At 42.8% G+C, this 20,252-nt stretch overlaps 1 protein-coding gene across 1 annotated transcript in view; it reads left to right on the top strand.

Annotated features, from left to right (window-relative positions):
* The window catches only part of LOC126259469 (serine/threonine-protein kinase VRK1-like), an 85,847-nt gene that overhangs the window by 20,569 nt on the left and 45,026 nt on the right, over positions 1-20,252 (top strand). The window contains exons 3-6 of the mRNA XM_049956297.1: positions 7,154-7,385; positions 10,902-11,027; positions 17,891-18,087; positions 18,169-18,400. Of these exons, the coding sequence (XP_049812254.1) occupies positions 7,199-7,385; positions 10,902-11,027; positions 17,891-18,087; positions 18,169-18,400 (742 nt within the window). The 5' untranslated portion in view covers positions 7,154-7,198. The remainder of the gene's footprint in view (positions 1-7,153; positions 7,386-10,901; positions 11,028-17,890; positions 18,088-18,168; positions 18,401-20,252) is intronic.

Genomic DNA, 20,252 nt, shown 5'->3' on the forward strand with positions numbered 1-20,252 from the left:
ACATACACAGACACAAGCAGACATTTGTAAAGGCAAAGAGTTTGGGCAGAGATGTCAGTCGGGCGGAAGTAAAGAGGCAAAGATGTTGTTGAAAGACAGGTGAGGTATGAGTGCCGGCAAATTGAAATTAGCGGAGATTGAGGCCTGGCGGATAACGAGAAGAGAGGATATACTGAAGAGCAAGTTCCCATCTCCGGAGTTCGGATAGGTTGGTGTTAGTGGGAAGTATCCAGATAACCCGGACGGTGTAACACTGTGCCAAGATGTGCTGGCCGTGCACCAAGGCATGTTTAGCCACAGGGTGATCCTCATTACCAACAAACACTGTCTGCCTGTGTCCATTCATGCGAATGGACAGTTTGTTGCTGGTCATTCCCACGTAGAAAGCTTCACAGTGTAGGCAGGTCAGTTGGTAAATCACATGGGTGCTTTCACACGTGGCTCTGCCTTTGATCGTGTACACCTTCCGGGTTACAGGACTGGAGTAGGTGGTGGTGGGAGGGTGCGTGGGGCAGGTTTTACATTGGGGGTGGTTACAAGGGTAGGAGCCAGAGGGTAGGGAAGGTGGTTTGGGGATTTCATAGGGATGAACTAAGAAGTTACGCAGGTTAGGTGGACGGCGGAAAGACACTCTTGGTGGAGTGGGGAGGATTTCATGAAGGATGGATCTCATTTCAGGGCAGGATTTGAGGAAGTCGTATCCCTGCTGGAGAGCCACATTCAGAGTCTGGTCCAGTCCCGGAAAGCATCCTGTCACAAGTGGGGCACTTTTGGGGTGGTTCTGTGCGAGGTTCTGGGTTTGAGGAGATGAGGAAGTGGCTCTGGTTAATTGCTTCTGTATCAGGTCGGGAGGGTAGTTGCGGGATGCGAAAGCTGTTTTCAGGTTGTTGGTGTAATGGTTCAGGGATTCCGGACTGGAGCAGATTAGTTTGCTACGAAGACCTAGGCTGTAGGGAAGGGACCGTTTGATGTGGAATGGGTGGCAGCTGTCATAATGTAGGTACTGTTGCTTGTTGGTGGGTTTGATGTGGACGGACGTGTGAAGCTGGCCATTGGACAGGTGGAGGTCAACGTCAAGGGAAGTGGCATGGGATTTGGAGTAGGACCAGGTGAATCTGATGGAACCAAAGGAGTTGAGGTTGGAGAGGAAATTCTGGAGTTCTTCACTGTGAGTCCAGATCATGAAGATGTCATCAATAAATCTGTACCAAACCTTGGGTTGGCAGGCCTAGGTAGCCAAGAAGGCTTCCTCTAAGCGACCCACGAATAGGTTGGCGTACGAGGCCACGAAGAAAAATGATCCTAATCCTACTCCTAATGGTCCAACTCCCCAAGACACCATCCAAATTGAACCCTGCCTGGAACAGTTCCGTCCTCTGTCACAGCGGGACCCACCTCCTCTTCCTCAAAATCACCCTCTCCAAACTTTCCAGGAATTTCTGACTTCCAGCCTTGCCTCTCAATCCTTCTTAAAAAACCTTAATCCTTCTCCCAACGTCACCACTGCTGAAGCCCAGGCTATCCGTGATCTGAAGGCTGACCGATCCATCGTCATTCTTCCGGCGGACAAGGGTTCCACAACCGTGGTACTTGATCGTCGGGAGTATGTGGCTGAGGGACTGCGTCAGCTTTCAGATAACACTACATACGAAGTTTGCGAAGGTAATCTCATTCCTGATGTCCAGGCGGAGCTTCAAGGAATCCTCAGAACCTTAGGCCCCTTACAAAACCTTTCACCTGACTCCATCAACCTTCTGACCCCACCTACACCCCGCACCCCTACCTTCTACCTTCTTCCTAAAATTCACAAACCCAATCATCCCGGCTGTCCCATTGTAGCTGGCTACCAGGCCCCCACAGAACGTATCTCTGCCTACGTAGATCAACACCTTCAACCCATCACATGCAGTCTCCCATCCTTCATCAAAGACACCAACCACTTTATTGAACGCCTGGAATCCCTACCCAGTCTGTTACCCCCGGAAACCATCCTTGTAACCATTGATGCCACTTCCTTATACACAAATATTCTGCACGTCCAGGGCCTCGCTGCGATGGAGCACTTCCTTTCACGCCGATCACCTGCCACCCTACCAAAAACCTCTTTCCTCATTACCTTAGCCAGCTTCATCCTGACCCACAACTTCTTCACTTTCGAGGGCCAGACATACCAACAATTAAAGGGAACAGCCATGGGCATCAGGATGGCCCCCTCGTACGCCAACCTATTCATGGGTCGCTTAGAGGAAGCCTTCTTGGTTACCCAGGCCTGCCAACCCAAGGTTTGGTACAGATTTATTGATGACATCTTCATGATCTGGACTCACAGTGAAGAAGAACTCCTGGTACAGAAGCAATTAACCAGAGCCACTTCCTCATCTCCTCAAACCCAGAACCTCGCACAGAACCACCCCAAAAGTGCCCCACTTGTGACAGGATACTTTCCGGGACTGGATCAGACTCTGAATGTGGCTCTCCAACAGGGATACGACTTCCTCAAATCCTGCCCTGAAATGAGATCTATCCTTCATGAAATCCTCCCCACTCCACCAAGAGTGTCTTTCCGCCGTCCACCTAACCTGCGTAACCTCTTAGTTCATCCCTATGAAATCCCCAAACCATCTTCCCTACCCTCTGGCTCCTACCCTTGTAACCGCCCCCGGTGTAAAACCTGTCCCATGCACCCTCCCACCACCACCTACTCCAGTCCTGTAACCCGGAAGGTGTACACGATCAAAGGCAGAGCCACGTTTGAAAGCACCCATGTGATTTACCAACTGACCTGCCTACACTGTGAAGCTTTCTATGTGGGAATAACCAGCAACAAACTGTCCATTCACATGAATGGACACAGGCAGACAGTGTTTGTTGGTAATGAGGATCACCCTGTGGCTAAACATGCCTTGGTGCACGGCCAGCACATCTTGGCACAGTGTTACACCGTCCGGGTTATCTGGATACTTCCCACTAACACCAACCTATCCGAACTCGGGAGATGGGAACTTGCTCTTCAGTATATCCTCTCTTCTCGTTATCCGCCAGGCCTCAATCTCCGCTAATTTCAATTTGCTGCCGCTCATACCTCACCTGTCTTTCAACAACATCTTTGCCTCTTTACTTCCGCCCGACTGACGTCATTGCCCAAACTCTTTGCCTTTACAAATGTCTGCTTGTGTCTGTGTATGTGCGGATGGATATGTGTGTGTGTGCGAGTGTATACCTGTCCTTTTTTCCCCCTAAGGTAAGTCTTTCCGCTCCTGGGTTTGGAATGACGCCTTACCCTCTCCCTTAAAACCCACATCCTTTCGTCCTTCCCTCTCCTTCCCTCTTTCCTGATGAAGCAACCGTTTGTTGCGAAAGCTTGAATTTTGTGTGTATGTTTGTGTGTCTGTCGACCTGCCAGCACCTTCATTTGGTAAGTCACATCATCTTTGTTTTTATATATATATATATATATATATATATATATATATATATATATATATTTCCCACGTGGAATGTTTCCCTCTATTATATTAAAATATAACATTACCTTCATCTATTGCCATTATGTCAGTTACTTGGGATTTGGAGTTACTGTTTTCATTAACAAGAGGCATTCAGAAGGGTAAAGAACAATGGAAGACAGGAGGACAGAGTGTAATTAAAGTTTTAGGTAAATTGTAGGATTGCTGTTTGTGTTTGAGACATATGCTTCAACTTTTAAATGTTGTTTTGCTGTACATCCTTAGATCTACCAAAATTATTTCCTTCATCAGTTGTTGTGAAAACTACTAAAGGGCTTAATGAACTTGTCTCTATACATATCGGGACTTGTTCTCATAACTGAGTTTTTCATGCTGTGTTGCAAATTGGTTACCAAAGTTATAATCTGCTGAAATTGGATTGATAATTTACTGTATGAAATTGCACTCAGTAATGGAATACTGTGTGCTATATCGAGACTCCAACCTCAAACATTTCTTTCGGGAGTGCTAGTCTGGCAAGGTATACAGTTGGGCTTATGAGAAATTTCTTAATAGGGATTGAGGTGCTGAGAGAAGTGAAGGTGAAGGTGTGAGATCAGATCATGGCCCTGCTTGGAAAACTCAATTGGTAAGAGTATTTCCAACAAAATGCCTCTTTTTGAATTTCTCTTGTTCTGGCACTCAGTTCTAATCTACAGGAAAGTTAAGAAACAGTGTATACTCTGTTGGAGAGTAAAAAGGTTCATTTTGTAATTGTAAAATAACTGGGAACATTTGGAAGGTGAAGGTATTTTAACACAGTGCACAGCAGATGTGCTGCACAGACCAAAAGTTAATTTTTATATTTTGCCCATACTTCGTCTTTTTTGTGTGGCAGCATATCATATTGTAAACTCTACACTTTGTGTATAACCTTTATATTTAATTGTGTATTTGTTATATCAAAAAAGTATTTACAATAATTTATCCATTTGATTGGTTTTGTTATGTGAAGAAAGTTTGTACTTTTATATTCTTTGATTTTTAATGAAACTGCTTTTCAAATGCCACCTGATTGCTTTGAAGGGAGGATAGTGATATAAAGTTCATTAATATGGATTTGAAAAGTTTCACAGAACTATCTGTGTAGTAAATTTATGCATCTGGCATAGTAAGACCCCATGTTGTTGCTGTTGAATAAGCTTCCTCCCCCTCTTCCCCCACCTGCAGTCCCCCTTCCTCCTACAAATTGTTTTCATTTCTGCATGACTGTTGGATGTGTTCATTTGATCCAGTACTGGCACTGGCAGTCAACAGTATTGCAGTTTTCTACTCATGAGTTGTGCCACTGTGACAAATTATTGTATTAACATCTAGAAACCAACTAAGCAAAACTTTCAATTGATCCCCTGCTGTATCAGGGGGGAGGGTGCTACTTTGTGCCCACCTTATGTAAATGTTGTAATTTAGATTGATATTTCATATTTTAAAATTCTTATAAAATGTGTGTGGTTTTTTATTATTTCCTATACCAGATTTTATAAATGTGTAAATTTTTCTGTTAAACTTAATCTGTTAATTTAAGTGTACCTCCTTAGCAGTAGATGTGATTTGACAATGATTGTCTTATTCCATAAATATAACATTTTGGCAGTTTAGTACCTCAGTGCATTGAATTTCTCTGTGTGCGTGGTAACAATAATCTCAATAACAATTTGTTTCTGTATGATTTCTGATTGTTTCTTGTTCCTTCTTATTCAGTGCCATTTTGTCCAGTTTTAAAGACAACTGTGATTGAAAATGTACCATCGCTATCATACTGAGAGAGAAGTATTAGAAATTTTAGAAGAATCTGCAGATTTGGAAATTGAATTTGGTGAGTGAAACTGAAGAGGAATGTGTTGTATGTGAGTATTTGGACAGTGATGGTATAGAGACACTCGGAAGAGGAACTCTGTGCACCTGCAGAGAATGATAACACAGCTGGTGAGGTCACTGACAAGACTGGAAAAGTTTTTACATTCAGGCCTCATCGTACTGCAAGGCGTGTAGCACAAAACATAGTGAAAGAGTGAGAAGGCATAAGAAAAGAAGGTAAAGTAGGAACAATAATAGAATCATTTGAAAAGATTTGTTCTCCAGAAATTGTCACCATAATAAAGCATACCAATGGAGAAGCATTGAGACAATTTACTCAAAACAGGCTGACTTGAATTAATGGCATATGTCGGGTTACGTATTATGGGGAAGGAGAGCAAGAGTCAGTCATGTAGTCTTGATGTATGGTCCAACACCTCAGGAAGATTTGCTTATACTGCTACTATGAATAGAACTAGCTTCCATCATCTTAGTAAAATAGTAAGATTTGATGACAGACACACAAAATGAGTGTAGGGAACATGACAAATTCGCTGCAGTATGAGACGTATTTGAGGAAATGATTGAACTACTCTCAAAATATTATTCTGCTGGGGTGGACACCATTATTGATGAAATGTTGCCTTTGTTGCGTGGCAGATGTCCCTTCAAGGTCTTCATCAAGGAAAAACTGGGAAAGTGTGGTATGCTTGTGTGAATGCTCAAACTCTTTTAAAACCAGATATGCTCTCAGCATGGAGTAGTATGCAGGGAGAAAAAATGATAGTCCACAACAACCAAATTCAACTTCAGTTGTAGTGAAATGTCTGGTTGTTCCTATAAATATTTCAGGGTGCGTTGGCACCACAGACATATATTACAGTTCAGTTGATTTGGTCAAAGATTTTGGAGGAATCACAAGCTGACTCTTGTGGGAACATTACAAGTTAATAGGAAGTATATACCATAAGAACTGAGACATCTCAAAATCAAATGGTGACAAAATTTTCTATTAAGAGGGCTACAAGAAGATGGCTGCTATCAATTTTCTGTACTCTTGTGGACATAGCAGTATTAAATGGCTATACATTGTTTCTGCTCAACTCCCCATTGTGGGATAAGACAAAATCTAATAAGCAACGGCTTACTATTCAAGAACTTGGACTACAGCTCACGAAACCATACAGTGAAGGAAGGACTATGTATAATAGAAGACTCCAGAAGTGTGTGGTTTCAGCCATGGGAGGTATTCTGGGGTGGAATATCAAGCAGAAGTTCGTTGCGAAGGAAGCTAATGGAGGGAGGGGACGATGTCATTTATGTTGTCATGAAAGCCAGTCAAAAGCAGTAAAGTACAATAAAGTGGACAAAACAGGAATGATCTGTGAAGCTGTAAGAGATACATGCAGTAAACACAGCAAGAAAACTGGTACATGTTCAAAGTATGAAGACTTTATAAATTTGTAATGACTGTTACTATCAGTGCAAGGAAATACTGCTCAAGAAAATAAGTCTAAAGAAATTTAAATGACAAAAAAAATGAAAAATTCAAAATACTTTTTTGTGTAGTGTGCTAAAAGAAATTTAAAATTTCTGGGCTTTTAGTTCACATCAGTAGCTCTTTATACAATATATTGCTGCTAAAAGTCGATAAAAATTGTAAAAAAAATTGAATTGTAAAAATTTTTTGGTGGGCACAAAGCACCCCCCCCCCTCCTTCCCCATTGGTACTGTGCATTATGAAAAGTACGTTTTTACTGTAAGGGTTTTAATCTTAGTGCATTTCAGTTGTAAAACTACTTACTCTCTTTTAAATTAAGTTTCATACTTAATGATATGATCTTCCACAGTTGCCATTCTGAATTGCTACAAAATTCTGTTTTCCTGTGAGCGCAATGCGTCGCCGGATGTCAGATGCAATTTTAGCTCCGGAAATTGAGCCTCCCAAAAAGAGAATAGCTTCTAACGGTAATAAATTGCCTGATCCAATAAGAGAGGGGGAGATCCTCACAGATGTGTTAGGAAAACGTTGGAGACTTGGAAGATCAATAGGTGTTGGAGGTTTTGGTGAAATATACCTGGGTAAGTAATGGAAATCAATTTTTGTATGTGAGCATTAGTTATAGGCGTAAAATATTTCCAATACTATCACATTACAGTGAAGCTGGAGCTCTGTCTTCTTTAATTTACTCTTCTCGTTTGTATTAGTTGGAGTTTGTGTTATTGTTGTTATTTCATTGTCGTCGTTGTTTTTGTTGTTGTTGGTGGTGGTAGTGGTAGTAGTAGTAGTAGTAGTAGTAGTAGTAGTAGTAGTAGTAGTATTATAATAATACAGCACCTAATAGTGGAACACAGTCCAGTTTTTAACTATTCTCTGCATTGCCCGTCCCTCCCCCCCAAACCCTCAGTAACCAGTAACATTAGTCTTCCTCATAATGCCTTGCTGTGAATAGTTCTGAACAGCTATAAATACTCCCCTCCATACTGTGACAGACTTTTCAGTGGTGATGCTGTGTTATCAATTGATGTCTGAACAAAACTTCATAAAGCTTGGCAACATGCTGGAAGTTGTCCTCCTCACCACTACCTGTGTCTGCTGCTACTTGTAAGCAGACATAATCATTTCCTTGTGTGTGCGTCTCACCATCCCCACCTCTACAGTGATGCCTTCAGTGAGATTTGCACTGTGGTAGTTATAGTATGGAAGATGAGAGGCAAGCTATATACTCTCTACAGTTAAATTTAGTATGAATTTTAGTAAATAGCACAGAGACTTTGGAAGCTAGTGATGCAAGTTGAAATATGTATCTGGGAATTACAAGGTAGTGTTACACTATGAAGAAAATATGTATCAGTTCAAGTTTATCTTGTAATTATATTCAATAAGTAGATGATTTTAGAATGGCTACAATCATCTCTAAATAGTTTAGTGTAACATTACTCCCAATTCATATGTAAGTATAGTACAAAAATACCAATCTGAGAGGCATTGGAAGTGTTACTCCGGCAACAGCATGCAGTATGTTTCTATCTTCAGGTACCATCTCGAAAAGGTTAAGAAATCAAGTTTAGCACCAGAGCTGTGATGTAAGTAAATCAAATCCAGTTTCTATTGTGTGCAGAGCATTCTGCCAATTTCACAATGCATGATCATCTTGGACTTCTAAACACAGCTATATTGCTGATATTAAAGTATTGATGTGTTCTCGTACATGTTAAGAAATTCATTCAGTGTACTAAACTACAACCAAATTGTAATATTATTAGTATATGTGCATTTTTATTTACATTAAATTTGATGAAATATTCCATTCCGATCATTTTACTTGGTTCGCCAAATACAAGGAAATCTTTGGAATTCAGTATGCACAATTTGTTTTCGCTTTAGCACAGCATGAATTTCTAGTTTTTTTCCCAGCAAACTCTATTTTCCATACATTTCACTAAACACAAACTGGTAGCATTTGTTAACTAAGACTGGAGCCAATTTCATATCACTTTAAATATATTTGAATATCCAGCTCTATAAAAGAAACTCTTTCAGAGGGGGAGGGTTGATAGTGATTTCCTGAAAATATTGTACAGTCATCTTGGTGTGTTAAAATGTTTCAGAGGTGCAAATTTTTTCAAGCTTAATTGTGAAATTGTAATGATTTAACATTGGCTTTTTCCCTCAAATACCTCATTTTGTCATTGTCTTTGGAGGCCTACGTATGTGGAAGATGTAGTAATATTACTACTACAAATACTTATTGTTTCACAATTAAAAATGTACACACATTCTTTGACTGTAAATTCATACTTAAAGCAACTAGTTGTCATTAATTTCAAGCAGTACTTCTTTTACTCCCAGTTTGTTGTTAATGTTGAATACAGATCACTCGTGAATATGTCCTAACTGTCACAAAATTAATCACCATAGCCAAATATAAAATAGATGGGTAAAAGTGTGTATTTTAAGGGTTATGGAAATGCTTCAATGAAAGGAATTGTCACTCAAAGGACCACAAGGATTTTTTTATGTATGGACTGATAAACTTATGCTTTGGGCACACTTCTCGTGGAATTTTATGGTATAGCTAATCACTTAATTGTTATCATTCTGTAAATCAACAAACTGAATATTTTGTTGATAGATATTTATGCAGAGATAAGGAAACTATTGTGTAATGCAAGTTATATAGTTGTTGGTTGTGTGTGTGTGTGTGTTTAATTGTATGTTCTTTATGATAATAAAACAAATGTATTATAAGAGGTCTTTTTATTTATTCACTCCCACACATGAGCAACCCAACAAGGCACCTTACCCATTGGGATTTATTCAGTACTTGAAAGTAAAGCTGTTCTCAACCTGAAGGTTGGTTTGAAGTGCTTTACTAGGTATGTTATTATTGGAGGTGTTATGCCCTTGCCTTCCTATGACTTTTGAACTGACTTACCTGCTCAGTTATATAGTGACCCACAGTTTCATATGGACTCTGAACCATTGTGCAACTTGGGAATTTACACATCAAAAATTGATGCCAGAAGTGAAAGAAGTGATAATTGACAGAAAACATCCTAAGCCAACTGGGGATCAACCCCCAGACCCTTGGATCTGTAGTCTGTCAGTTACCAAAAATTTAGTGTTTTGATTTTTTAAAACACTTTAGGTAGCTACTTTTATACAGTGTATTCATTTTAGCAGGGATATATGGTTATATCACAAGAGCCATATGACAGGTACAGTATCTGGAATTGCCCAAGAATGTTTTTTTTTCCAATGTTGGTCCAATACTTGTGCTCATATGTTCTCCTTGCATCCTATCCCTTGTTCCTTCAGCACAGTTTCTTGTAGAATTTTATTCATAATCACAGTTATCAAACTTCAATTCCCACAGCATTCATATATTCAGTAATTGCCATTCTGGTGTGAAAGTTTCATGTATTTACTGTTGTATGTATCAGCAAATGACCCAAAAAGTGATGTCTTGCAAAAATTTGTACTTAGCAATTGAATTTAGGACATGTCATGTTGCTTTTCTTTATGGTATGTAAACTCATTGGTTGTATATTGGTTAGGACTGTAACAAAGTGAAGCTTTTCTTGTATATTTTGTAACTAGAAGGGAAACAACCTTGCAGAGTAGTGTTCTCTTGAGTACACACTATTTGTCAAAACTAATAGACTTTTCCTTGTTGTGGGGATGTGTTTGTCATACAGCACAGTAATTTATTTATGCTTAGGCAGTAAATCTACCAAAGCTTTTGTATTTGATTGACTCCAAAATCTATAACTTTGTTTCAGGAGCGAAAACCGAAGCAGTACCCTTTCAGTATGTATGTACTAAGAATGTTAAATTTGTGCTAAAGCTTTTCAGATCCTTAATGTGATGGCTGCAAGTAACTACTCACTTTCACCCTTTCAAAAAATATTTAATGTTGAGAGCTGCATCACACTTCTTTTTGTCTGAAAGAAATTAGTAACTTTATGTGAATGTGCAGCAATGTTATGGTCCACTCAGTGTCCGTATGCACACTGAAATGTTCCTAACATTTGCAAATGTTTTAGAAAGTGAATTTCATATTTGATATTTTCGTTTGTTTATGTGCTGTGTAGCTTCCCATGAAATCGGCAGGGCAGTTGGTACAGATGTGGAACATGTTGTGAAAGTAGAACCACATAAAAATGGACCACTTTTTGTGGAAATGAACTTTTATATAAGAGCTGCAAAACCTGAGATGAGTAAGTACTTACTTTTGCTTGTATTGCTTTTTGCATTTTGTCGTCTTGCTTCTGGAACTCTATTGTTGTTCTCAGTTAATGAGCCCATTGTTCATAATATTTGAATAGTTTATCAGTAGTATTTAGTGTCCTTTGATTGTTGTTCACTTTTAGACTAACTTGCATATTGTACACAAAATGTGCAGTCTTTGATAATGTGAGGGTTGGAACTTAAATAGTGGTAACTATCTATTCACAACTGATTCAAAAGAGCTACATGTTTGCGCCTGTTCCTGTCCTTCGGAGTAGTCACCATCATTGTGTAGAACCTGTTGCCAGCAATGTGGAAGGCATAGTATACTGTTAGCAGAGTATGTTCTGTTGATGGTGCAAATGGAACAGTCTGCTGTGTGTCGAATCTCTGGAACAGTTCTGAAGCAAATGCCACAAAGTGGTTCCTTCATCTTTGGAATCTAATCACAGTCACAAGAACTTAAGTCCAGAGAGCATGATGGATGGTACAGTACTTCCTAGTTCCATCGACCAAAGAGAGCAGCAACAGCTTGCATTGTATGCGGCCGCACATTGTTGTGCAAAATGAGCAGAAATGGTTCGAGCAGAAAGTGTTGCCGCTTCTTTCACAAAGCTGGTCACAGGTGATGCTCCAAAAACTGTGTGTGTTGTGAGCAATCACCTGGGGGGAGGGGGGGGGGGGGGTCCAGCCAAGAAGGCTGACTTAAAGTAAGGAGATAGATACACTTGTCAAAAATTTTTACACCATTACTGTGGCACCCCCTGCACTTCATTTGTATGGGGCTAGGTTAGACGCACAGTTCTGGGCAAATGTAGTTGCATTAGTTGCTCTTTGTAACAAATGAAGCAGTCCTCTTTCCTCCAGTTCATGGGGAGTAGGTATTGCTCCATTAATTGTATTGGGGAGTCGAAAGGCAACAGCTCAAAAGTGTTCAGTGCATAGTAAGACTCCTCATTTTAATGTTGGTTTCCTGAATATTATGTTAAAAATAACTTAATTCAATTCATTACGTTGCTTGGGTAAAGATTTAGTAAGTAACCTTAAAAATGTGTGTGGTGAACCTCCCCAGCTGGTTTAAAGTTTGGGATTGTTTGGATAGAATAGCTCTGTTTCCCAGCTTCAATTCTTCTATCAGCTTGGCTGACAGTCCACCATTTCCATAAAACTTTCTTTTATAACAATATTATGAAAAGGATAATTGCTACTTCCATATAGTGGAGATGCTGAGTTGCAGATAGACATAACAAAAGGACTGTCGGAAAGTAACCTTTGGCCCATAAGGCCTTTGTCAAATACAAACGCGCGCGCGCGCGCACACACACACACACACACACACACACACACACACACACACACACACACACACACACATTCTGACAGGCTTTTTATTGTGCCTATCTGCGACTCGCCATCTCTGCTATATGGTGAGTAGCAACTATCCTTTTTCATAATATTGTTACATTTGATCGTGCATGCAGAGCATCTGGAAACAGGGCAAACAAGTGGCCAATCAGAGCATGTGGCACCAAGTTTCTGTAGTTTAAAAATTGTGCATTGTTGACCTACACAACACTATTAGTTTTGGTTCCTACTGGCATCGGCCATCCAGGGTTAAAATTTCGTGACACAATTTTTCTCCACCCTGTATATTAAGTACATACTACTGGCCTGCAGCTAGCATAAAGCAAAAAGAGCCAGATGTGTGTTGCAAGGTGGATGCTGAAGTCAGAGACTCTAGAAATCTCTGAAGATCTTTAAATGAAGATAGATCGTACCTAATTGAAAACAGGAGATGCTTAATAAGACAGCCATGTAGAGAAAGATGGTTACCAGCTGAACTTGAGAATTTCTAGAGCATTTGATCCAGCTCCTGCCTTGCAACATGCCTGGCTTTGATTTAGCATTTTTCTTCCCTAAGAAAATGAAATATGAAGGCATCATTTTGAGTCCCCCAAAACAGCAGTGCATCATTCCTAAGCTGGCACAGAACCTTTTACTAAGGGTTGGAGATAATGTCGAGTATGTAAAAGTAAAATGAAGGGACTATAAGAAGATAAAAGTACTTAGGAGTATGTATGGTATTCAAACGGGAAGATAAAATGGTATGGGTGCAGGTGGAAGGAAAGGGGAATTAGAGGTGTACGACAACAATTTGAGATGATTGAATCTATGAGAGGGAGACAAAACGTGTAATGTTAAAGGACCTGTTCCCAAGTGTGTAATCCAGAAAATCGTAAGCTTTGGCAGCATCCATATTGCGTCAATTAAGAAGCAACAGATGTGTGGTGCAGTGTGCCCTTAGTTACAGGTTAGTTGTGACCATGTTTGGTTCATCGTTGGCTTGTGGCCATACTGCAATAGTATGGTGCGCAACTGACCCACAAAAGAGTTGATTGATGTGATTACTATTGTCTCCAGTGAGATAGGAAATTCCAGTGACAGGGCAGGAATATGAGGTGCTGGCAAGAGATGTGGAACAGGTCTTGCAGTTAGTTTTTCCACAGGAATAAGATCCATTCATTAGGGTGTTGAGAGCATATTGTGTAGGTTGGGGTGACTGTATTCCTGTGTGAGAGGTGGGAGGAGATAATTGGTAGGATATTTCTAATTTCATTACACGTAGAGAGGTATTTAAATCTGTAAGAGAAAGTTTTTCTGTTATTAAAGACCAGTATGATATTAACAGTGTAGGAAAAGACAGATGTCTACTTACTGTAAAGAAGACACGTCAAGTTGGAAACAGGCATTACCCCATCAGGGGCTGGGCCACCTGTGAAAGCAGCCAGGTCATTTACCATCTCTGCTGCAATCATTGCACACCTTCTTATATTGGATGACTACCAACCAGCTGTCCACCAGGATGAAAGAATACCGCTAAAATGTGGCCAAGAACAAAGTACACCAACTTGTGGCACAACATGCAGCTGAAAATAACACACTTAATTCCAATGGTGGGTTCACTACGTGAGCCATCCGGATCCTTGCCTCCAGCACCAGCTTTTCTAAACTGCGCAGATGGGGTTTCCCTTACAGCATGTTCTCCGCTTCTGTAATTATCCCAGCCACAACCTATGGTAATGTATTGTCCCCACACCCTCCATCCAACAGTTTCCATCCCATCTGTCCTATCATCTTTTTTCCATTCTCCTCTCCCACCCGTATGTGCAGCCCTCTGCCAATACATCTGCCCATCTTTCCCTTCTCCTCTCCTTTTTTCCCCGCCTCCCTACCACACAACCTGCTGATGCTCTGCCTGTTGACAGTCCAGTCCCTGCATACTCCACCAGGCAGTGTTCATCTCTTTCTTTCCCCAGCAGGAAATTACTATCCGTTTCCCTTCCCCACCCTCTCCAGACATCTGCTTGCATCCTACGTGATAGTTGCATTCTGGCATGAAATGCTGGAATTGGCGATAGTATGTGCATGAGGTATGCTTGCTTTTGTGTGTGTGTGTGTGTGTGTGTGTGTGTGTGTTTCACTGATGAAGGCTGTGGCCAAAAGCTTTAAGTAAGTGTTTGCTACTTGACATGTCTTCTTTACAGTAAATAGCAATTTGTCTTTTCCTGTATTGGTGATATTCCTACCTGGAGTTTCCAGTGTTTGGTCCAGCACAATATTGTGTGATAAAGAGGTTACTCCTTTTGTTTGGTAATCAGTGGGTGTGCATGGGCATGGGGTGTGGAAGATTTGTTTTCAGTTGACGTAATGGGGTGGTTTTTGTCTGCAACAGGCTCAGAAAAATCTTCAGCATATTGAGGTAGGAACTATTAATCGTTGCAGATGCTATTTCCACTGCTGGCAAATGTGTGTGGGTGAGCAAGTTTGGATTTTGAACATTTAACCCAACAGTTCATATGGAGCTATTCTGGGTGATTGGCAGGTTGAATGTGAACTGATTCCTAAGAAAGCATGACTGACGTGCTCAACATTCAGCAGTGAGGCTCAGCTGAAACAATTGGAAGTGTGTTTCGATATTTTGGAGGAATCTTAATATTGGCCTTAATGGACTTACACTAGATGGGGATTTAGAGTTATAAGTGTCTATTAAAGATATCTGTAGATGGTCCATAACATGTTGGCATAGAAGAGTGTCATGGCAATGACCATGGCAGTACTATAGATTTGTTTGCAAGTTCTGTCTTTAAAGTACTAATAGTTATGTGAAGAATACAGGATGGACATTGTGTCCCTCTACAAGCACAGTTGTCTCATTTTATCTTTAATAACACAGTTATTTGTCCAAAATGTCTGTATGTGCATGGCAATTATCCCTGCACAGCTTGATAAACCTCCGGCTGTTCGTCTTTGCCCAGTAGTTCATTGATGCTTGTTGGCTGGAATGCTTGCAGATCTAAGTCCATTTTCCTGTGGAGTTGCATTGTGCCTCTTTCAATTTCAAGTTCTGTGGCACACTTTCTGGTTGACTTGCAGGGTTAACGTGTCGCTAATGCTCTAATTTTGACACATTTCCCTCCCGGTTGATGGATGGCCAGAGTGGGAGGTGTCTGAAACACTTCCAGGGAAAAGGCTTTCCTCTCCCCTATGGTCAAAGTCCAACAGCTTGGTGGCTCCGTATTCAACCATTTATCAAAGTTACCTGTCACCTGATGCACACAGTTATCACTGAGTGCTCCTCTATAGTGAAGTCACTGGCATCTGCACCAAACATGGAGAGGCAAACAATGAACTGGCCAATCCACAGACATTTTTCTCCTCCCCAGGCAGTCATGTGGCAGTCACATAACAACCACATTGCAATTCATGTGAGGAGCATTGTAACCAAATCAGTGATCAGCATGAAAGGTTCAAACTTCAAATATCTTACCAGCTTACACTGTTACACACATTTAATTTGGGTATAAACACTGTCTAGCCACTCTGTATAGTGACCCATTGTTTAAAAATTAAAAAAAAGGTTTTGTTAGTTAACCAAAGTATGGGAAAAATGGTAAGTGCTGCCAAGATGGTCGGAAGTGGTTGGGGGTATTGGGGGGTATTGGCAACATAAAGTAAGTTGCCAGTAGCAGTGACAAGCAGATGTCAGTTGGTAAAGAATTGGTAAAGGAAGTGGTCTTTGTAGGGGGGCTAGGGTAAATACATTAAATCATATTACCTCCTCGGCACACTGATATTTCAGGAATATTGGTCAGATTTTTCATTTGTGTGTATTTAGTACCAGTTTCAAATTAAGTTATAGAACAGCTGCAGATACCATGTTTGATTTTTGTCATGATACATGTTTAATTTTATTCAGTTAAAACATTGCTGATTGTAGGGTTTTCTTGTGCGATGCATCCTTCCACTGTGATGTCTGCAAGCATGTTTCATTAGAATTTTCCACTTTGGCACTGATGTTTTGCATAAAACAATTTTTTTTGGGAGGGGGGGGGGGCAGGGGGTGAACAATGAAATATAGCAGTGCTGACTATGAAGCAAGTTTGTCTATGCTTGGTTTGCTGGCTGACTTTATCTGTAGTTGCAGTGGATTTTCATATTTTTTTTTGTAGGATGTTCTCTCTTATTTATGTTCCTTATACTCCTTTGTGCTCAGAACGTCTTTTGCTCGTGGGTTACTTTGTTCTTAAATACCAGTGACTGCCGTCTGTGGGCATGGGTTTTCTGTAATGTGTTTTCTGTAATGTGTTTTCTGTAATGTGTTTTCTGTAATGTGTTTTCTGTAATCTGTAATGTGTTTTCTGTAATGTGTTTTCTGTAATGTGTTTTCTGTAAGCTTGCTTTCTGCTGTATGGTCATCATTATTGCATTGTATTTGGCCCCCCTTGTGTGTGTAATGTCAGTCATAGAAGAAATTAATGAAGATACATATTTTGCAGTTGCTATTTTAACTTTGGGTTAGATTTTGGGGCTGTGTTCACATGAAGTAAAGGAAGTGCACACCATTCTTATGTCCACACTCCTTGTTCACTTCTTTTTTGTGAGCACAGCCTCTGCTTAGATCTGTGTAGACTACTGTTGCTCCCCACCAAAAATCAGATTGATACAGTCATTTTTATTAAGCTAAAATTTTAAGAAAACATTATGTACCCTACAAGCTTTCGAAAAGTGAGTGAAACTCAACTATGGAGAAATAATAGCTTTTACACGTTTCTTACTAGAGTGACCTGTTGGATACAAATACATGCAAATACAAATTTGTTTGTAATTGAACTGTACAGAAAATAAGTTAAATAATTTTGAAGTGTAATATTTGTAAATTATTCCCACCGAAAACCTCCTTTGCAGAAAGTAAAGGGTTGTAAAGACACTGCAAAATTAATCTCTGGTGCAAAGCTGAGGTATTTATATAGGACAGTTTGTTAAACTTTAACATGGTGAAATATATTTCACTACAATATTGGTTTTGTATGGCTGAATCATTCACAGTGTTTATATTGCAAGTTCTGAACAGAACTGCATGTAAAATCTGGATTGTGTAATTATAAATTTGTATAATGGTTGTTTGTGCAGTTACATGTGTGTTTGTTCAGTCCTGTTTTTTTAATCCAACTGCTAGCATATGAACAGCTGTTGACAGGGCAGAGAAGAAAGACAGTTGTGAAAAAAAGTGTCAAGAACGCGGAGAATATGAGAAACACCTAAAACAACAAGTGATACTAAAAAATTTGGATTCCAATTTATGTATATGAAATGAAATGAAAAATTGAAACAGAGAGCCGACTTTAATTCATAAAATTTTCGTGGAATTAAGTTCTAACATGTGTGTCTTATTAGATGTTTCATTTATGTAGAGAATATGTATATAATGGGAATTATTTGTAATTGTTTCATTAATGAAGCAAGGAGCAACATAATAATGATGCTATGTGACAATACTTATTTCTTTGCACAGTTCTGGAGTGGCAAAGAAGAAAGAGGCTTCAGCATCTAGGAATGTCTCCTTATGTGGGTGCAGGATCACATATGTATAAAGGTGATAGATATAGATTCCTTGTTTTGGAACGATTTGGATTGGATTTGAACAAATTGTTTTTGAAGTACAAGAGGAAGTTTCATTTAAAGACTGTTTTGTACCTGGGCATCCAGATAGTAAGTTCAGCAATATCTGTAGTCTTTAACTACTCTTAGCCTTGTAAATAATATACTGAGCATCTTAATTCTTTCTTACAGTTAGATGTTCTTGAATACATCCACAGCCAAGGCTACATTCATGCTGATATTAAAGGTTCGAATCTGCTCATTGGTCATAGACATGGTACAACAAATAATGTGTACTTACTCGATTTTGGTCTTGCTTGTCGTTACATGGGGCGAGATGGCAGGCATAAAGAATATCATTCTGATCTGCGCAAAGCACATAATGGCACAATCGAATATACAAGCAGAGATGCTCACATTGGAGGTAGGTTACCAGTTTTCTTTTTCAAGTTCAAGTAAAATAATTTTGGATGACATATTTGAAAGTAGTCTGCAAAATTCTGCTGCACCTGACAGATGCTATGTCCTTATGTGGACTCTGTATTAGTAAGAGTAGAACTCCCCCCTCTCCTTCCCACACCCCCCTCTTTCCTGCACCCCTCTGTCCCACCCCTTCTTTTTTATTGATTCAAAATACATAATTTGACAAATAGGGGACACTTTTTACTTTATCTTGTCACATAACAGCTTTTCTGTGCCATGTAACAATTAATTCGATCATTATTTCCCACCACCCTCTCTCCCGCCCCACCTCTCTCCCGCCCCGCCTCTCTCCCGCCCCGCCACACACCTCTCCCGCCCCGCCACACACCTCTCCCGCCCCGCCACACACCTCTCCCACCCCGCCACACACCTCTCCCCCCGCCACACACCTCTCCCGCCCCGCCGCCCCCCTCTGCCCCGCCGCCCCCTCTGCCCCGCCGCCCCCCTCTGCCCCGCCGCCCCCCTCTGCCCCGCCGCCCCCCTCTGCCCCGCCGCCCCCCTCTGCCCCGCCGCCCCCCTCTGCCCCGCCGCCCCCCTCTGCCCCGCCGCCCCCCTCTGCCCCGCCGCCCCCCTCTGCCCCGCCGCCCCCCTCTGCCCCGCCGCCCCCCTCTGCCCCGCCGCCCCCCTCTGCCCCGCCGCCCCCCTCTGCCCCGCCGCCCCCCTCTGCCCCGCCGCCCCCCTCTGCCCCGCCGCCCCCCTCTGCCCCGCCGCCCCCCTCTGCCCCGCCGCCCCCCTCTGCCCCGCCGCCCCCCTCTGCCCCGCCGCCCCCCTCTGCCCCGCCGCCCCCCTCTGCCCCGCCGCCCCCCTCTGCCCCGCCGCCCCCCTCTGCCCCGCCGCCCCCCTCTGCCCCGCCGCCCCCCTCTGCCCCGCCGCCCCCCTCTGCCCCGCCGCCCCCCTCTGCCCCGCCGCCCCCCTCTGCCCCGCCGCCCCCCTCTGCCCCGCCGCCCCCCTCTGCCCCGCCGCCCCCCTCTGCCCCGCCGCCCCCATCTGCCCCGCCGCCCCCCTCTGCCCCGCCGCCCCCCTCTGCCCCGCCGCCCCCCTCTGCCCCGCCGCCCCCCTCTGCCCCGCCGCCCCCCTCTGCCCCGCCGCCCCCCTCTGCCCCGCCGCCCCCCTCTGCCCCGCCGCCCCCCTCTGCCCCGCCGCCCCCCTCTGCCCCGCCGCCCCCCTCTGCCCCTGCCTTTGCCTCCTTCCCTCTGCCCCTGCCTTTGCCTCCTTCCCTCTGCCCCTGCCTTTGCCTCCTTCCCTCTGCCCCTGCCTTTGCCTCCTTCCCTCTGCCCCTGCCTTTGCCTCCTTCCCTCTGCCCCTGCCTTTGCCTCCTTCCCTCTGCCCCTGCCTTTGCCTCCTTCCCTCTGCCCCTGCCTTTGCCTCCTTCCCTCTGCCTCCTTCCCTCTGCCCCTGCCTTTGCCTCCTTCCCTCTGCCCCCTTCCCTCTGCCCCTGCCTTTGCCTCCTTCCCTCTGCCCCCTTCCCTCTGCCCCTGCCTTTGCCTCCTTCCCTCTGCCCCCTTCCCTCTGCCCCTGCCTTTGCCTCCTTCCCTCTGCCCCCTTCCCTCTGTCCCTGCCTTTGCCTCCTTCCCTCTGTCCCTGCCTTTGCCTCCTTCCCTCTGCCTCCTTCCCTCTGTCCCTGCCTTTGCCTCCTTCCCTCTGCCTCCTTCCCTCTGTCCCTGCCTTTGCCTCCTTCCCTCTGCCTCCTTCCCTCTGTCCCTGCCTTTGCCTCCTTCCCTCTGCCCCTGCCTTTGCCTCCTTCCCTCTGCCCCCTTCCCTCTGCCCCTGCCTTTGCCTCCTTCCCTCTGCCC

This window comes from Schistocerca nitens, chromosome 5, assembly GCF_023898315.1.
Source record: "Schistocerca nitens isolate TAMUIC-IGC-003100 chromosome 5, iqSchNite1.1, whole genome shotgun sequence".
NCBI lineage: Eukaryota > Metazoa > Arthropoda > Insecta > Orthoptera > Acrididae > Schistocerca > Schistocerca nitens.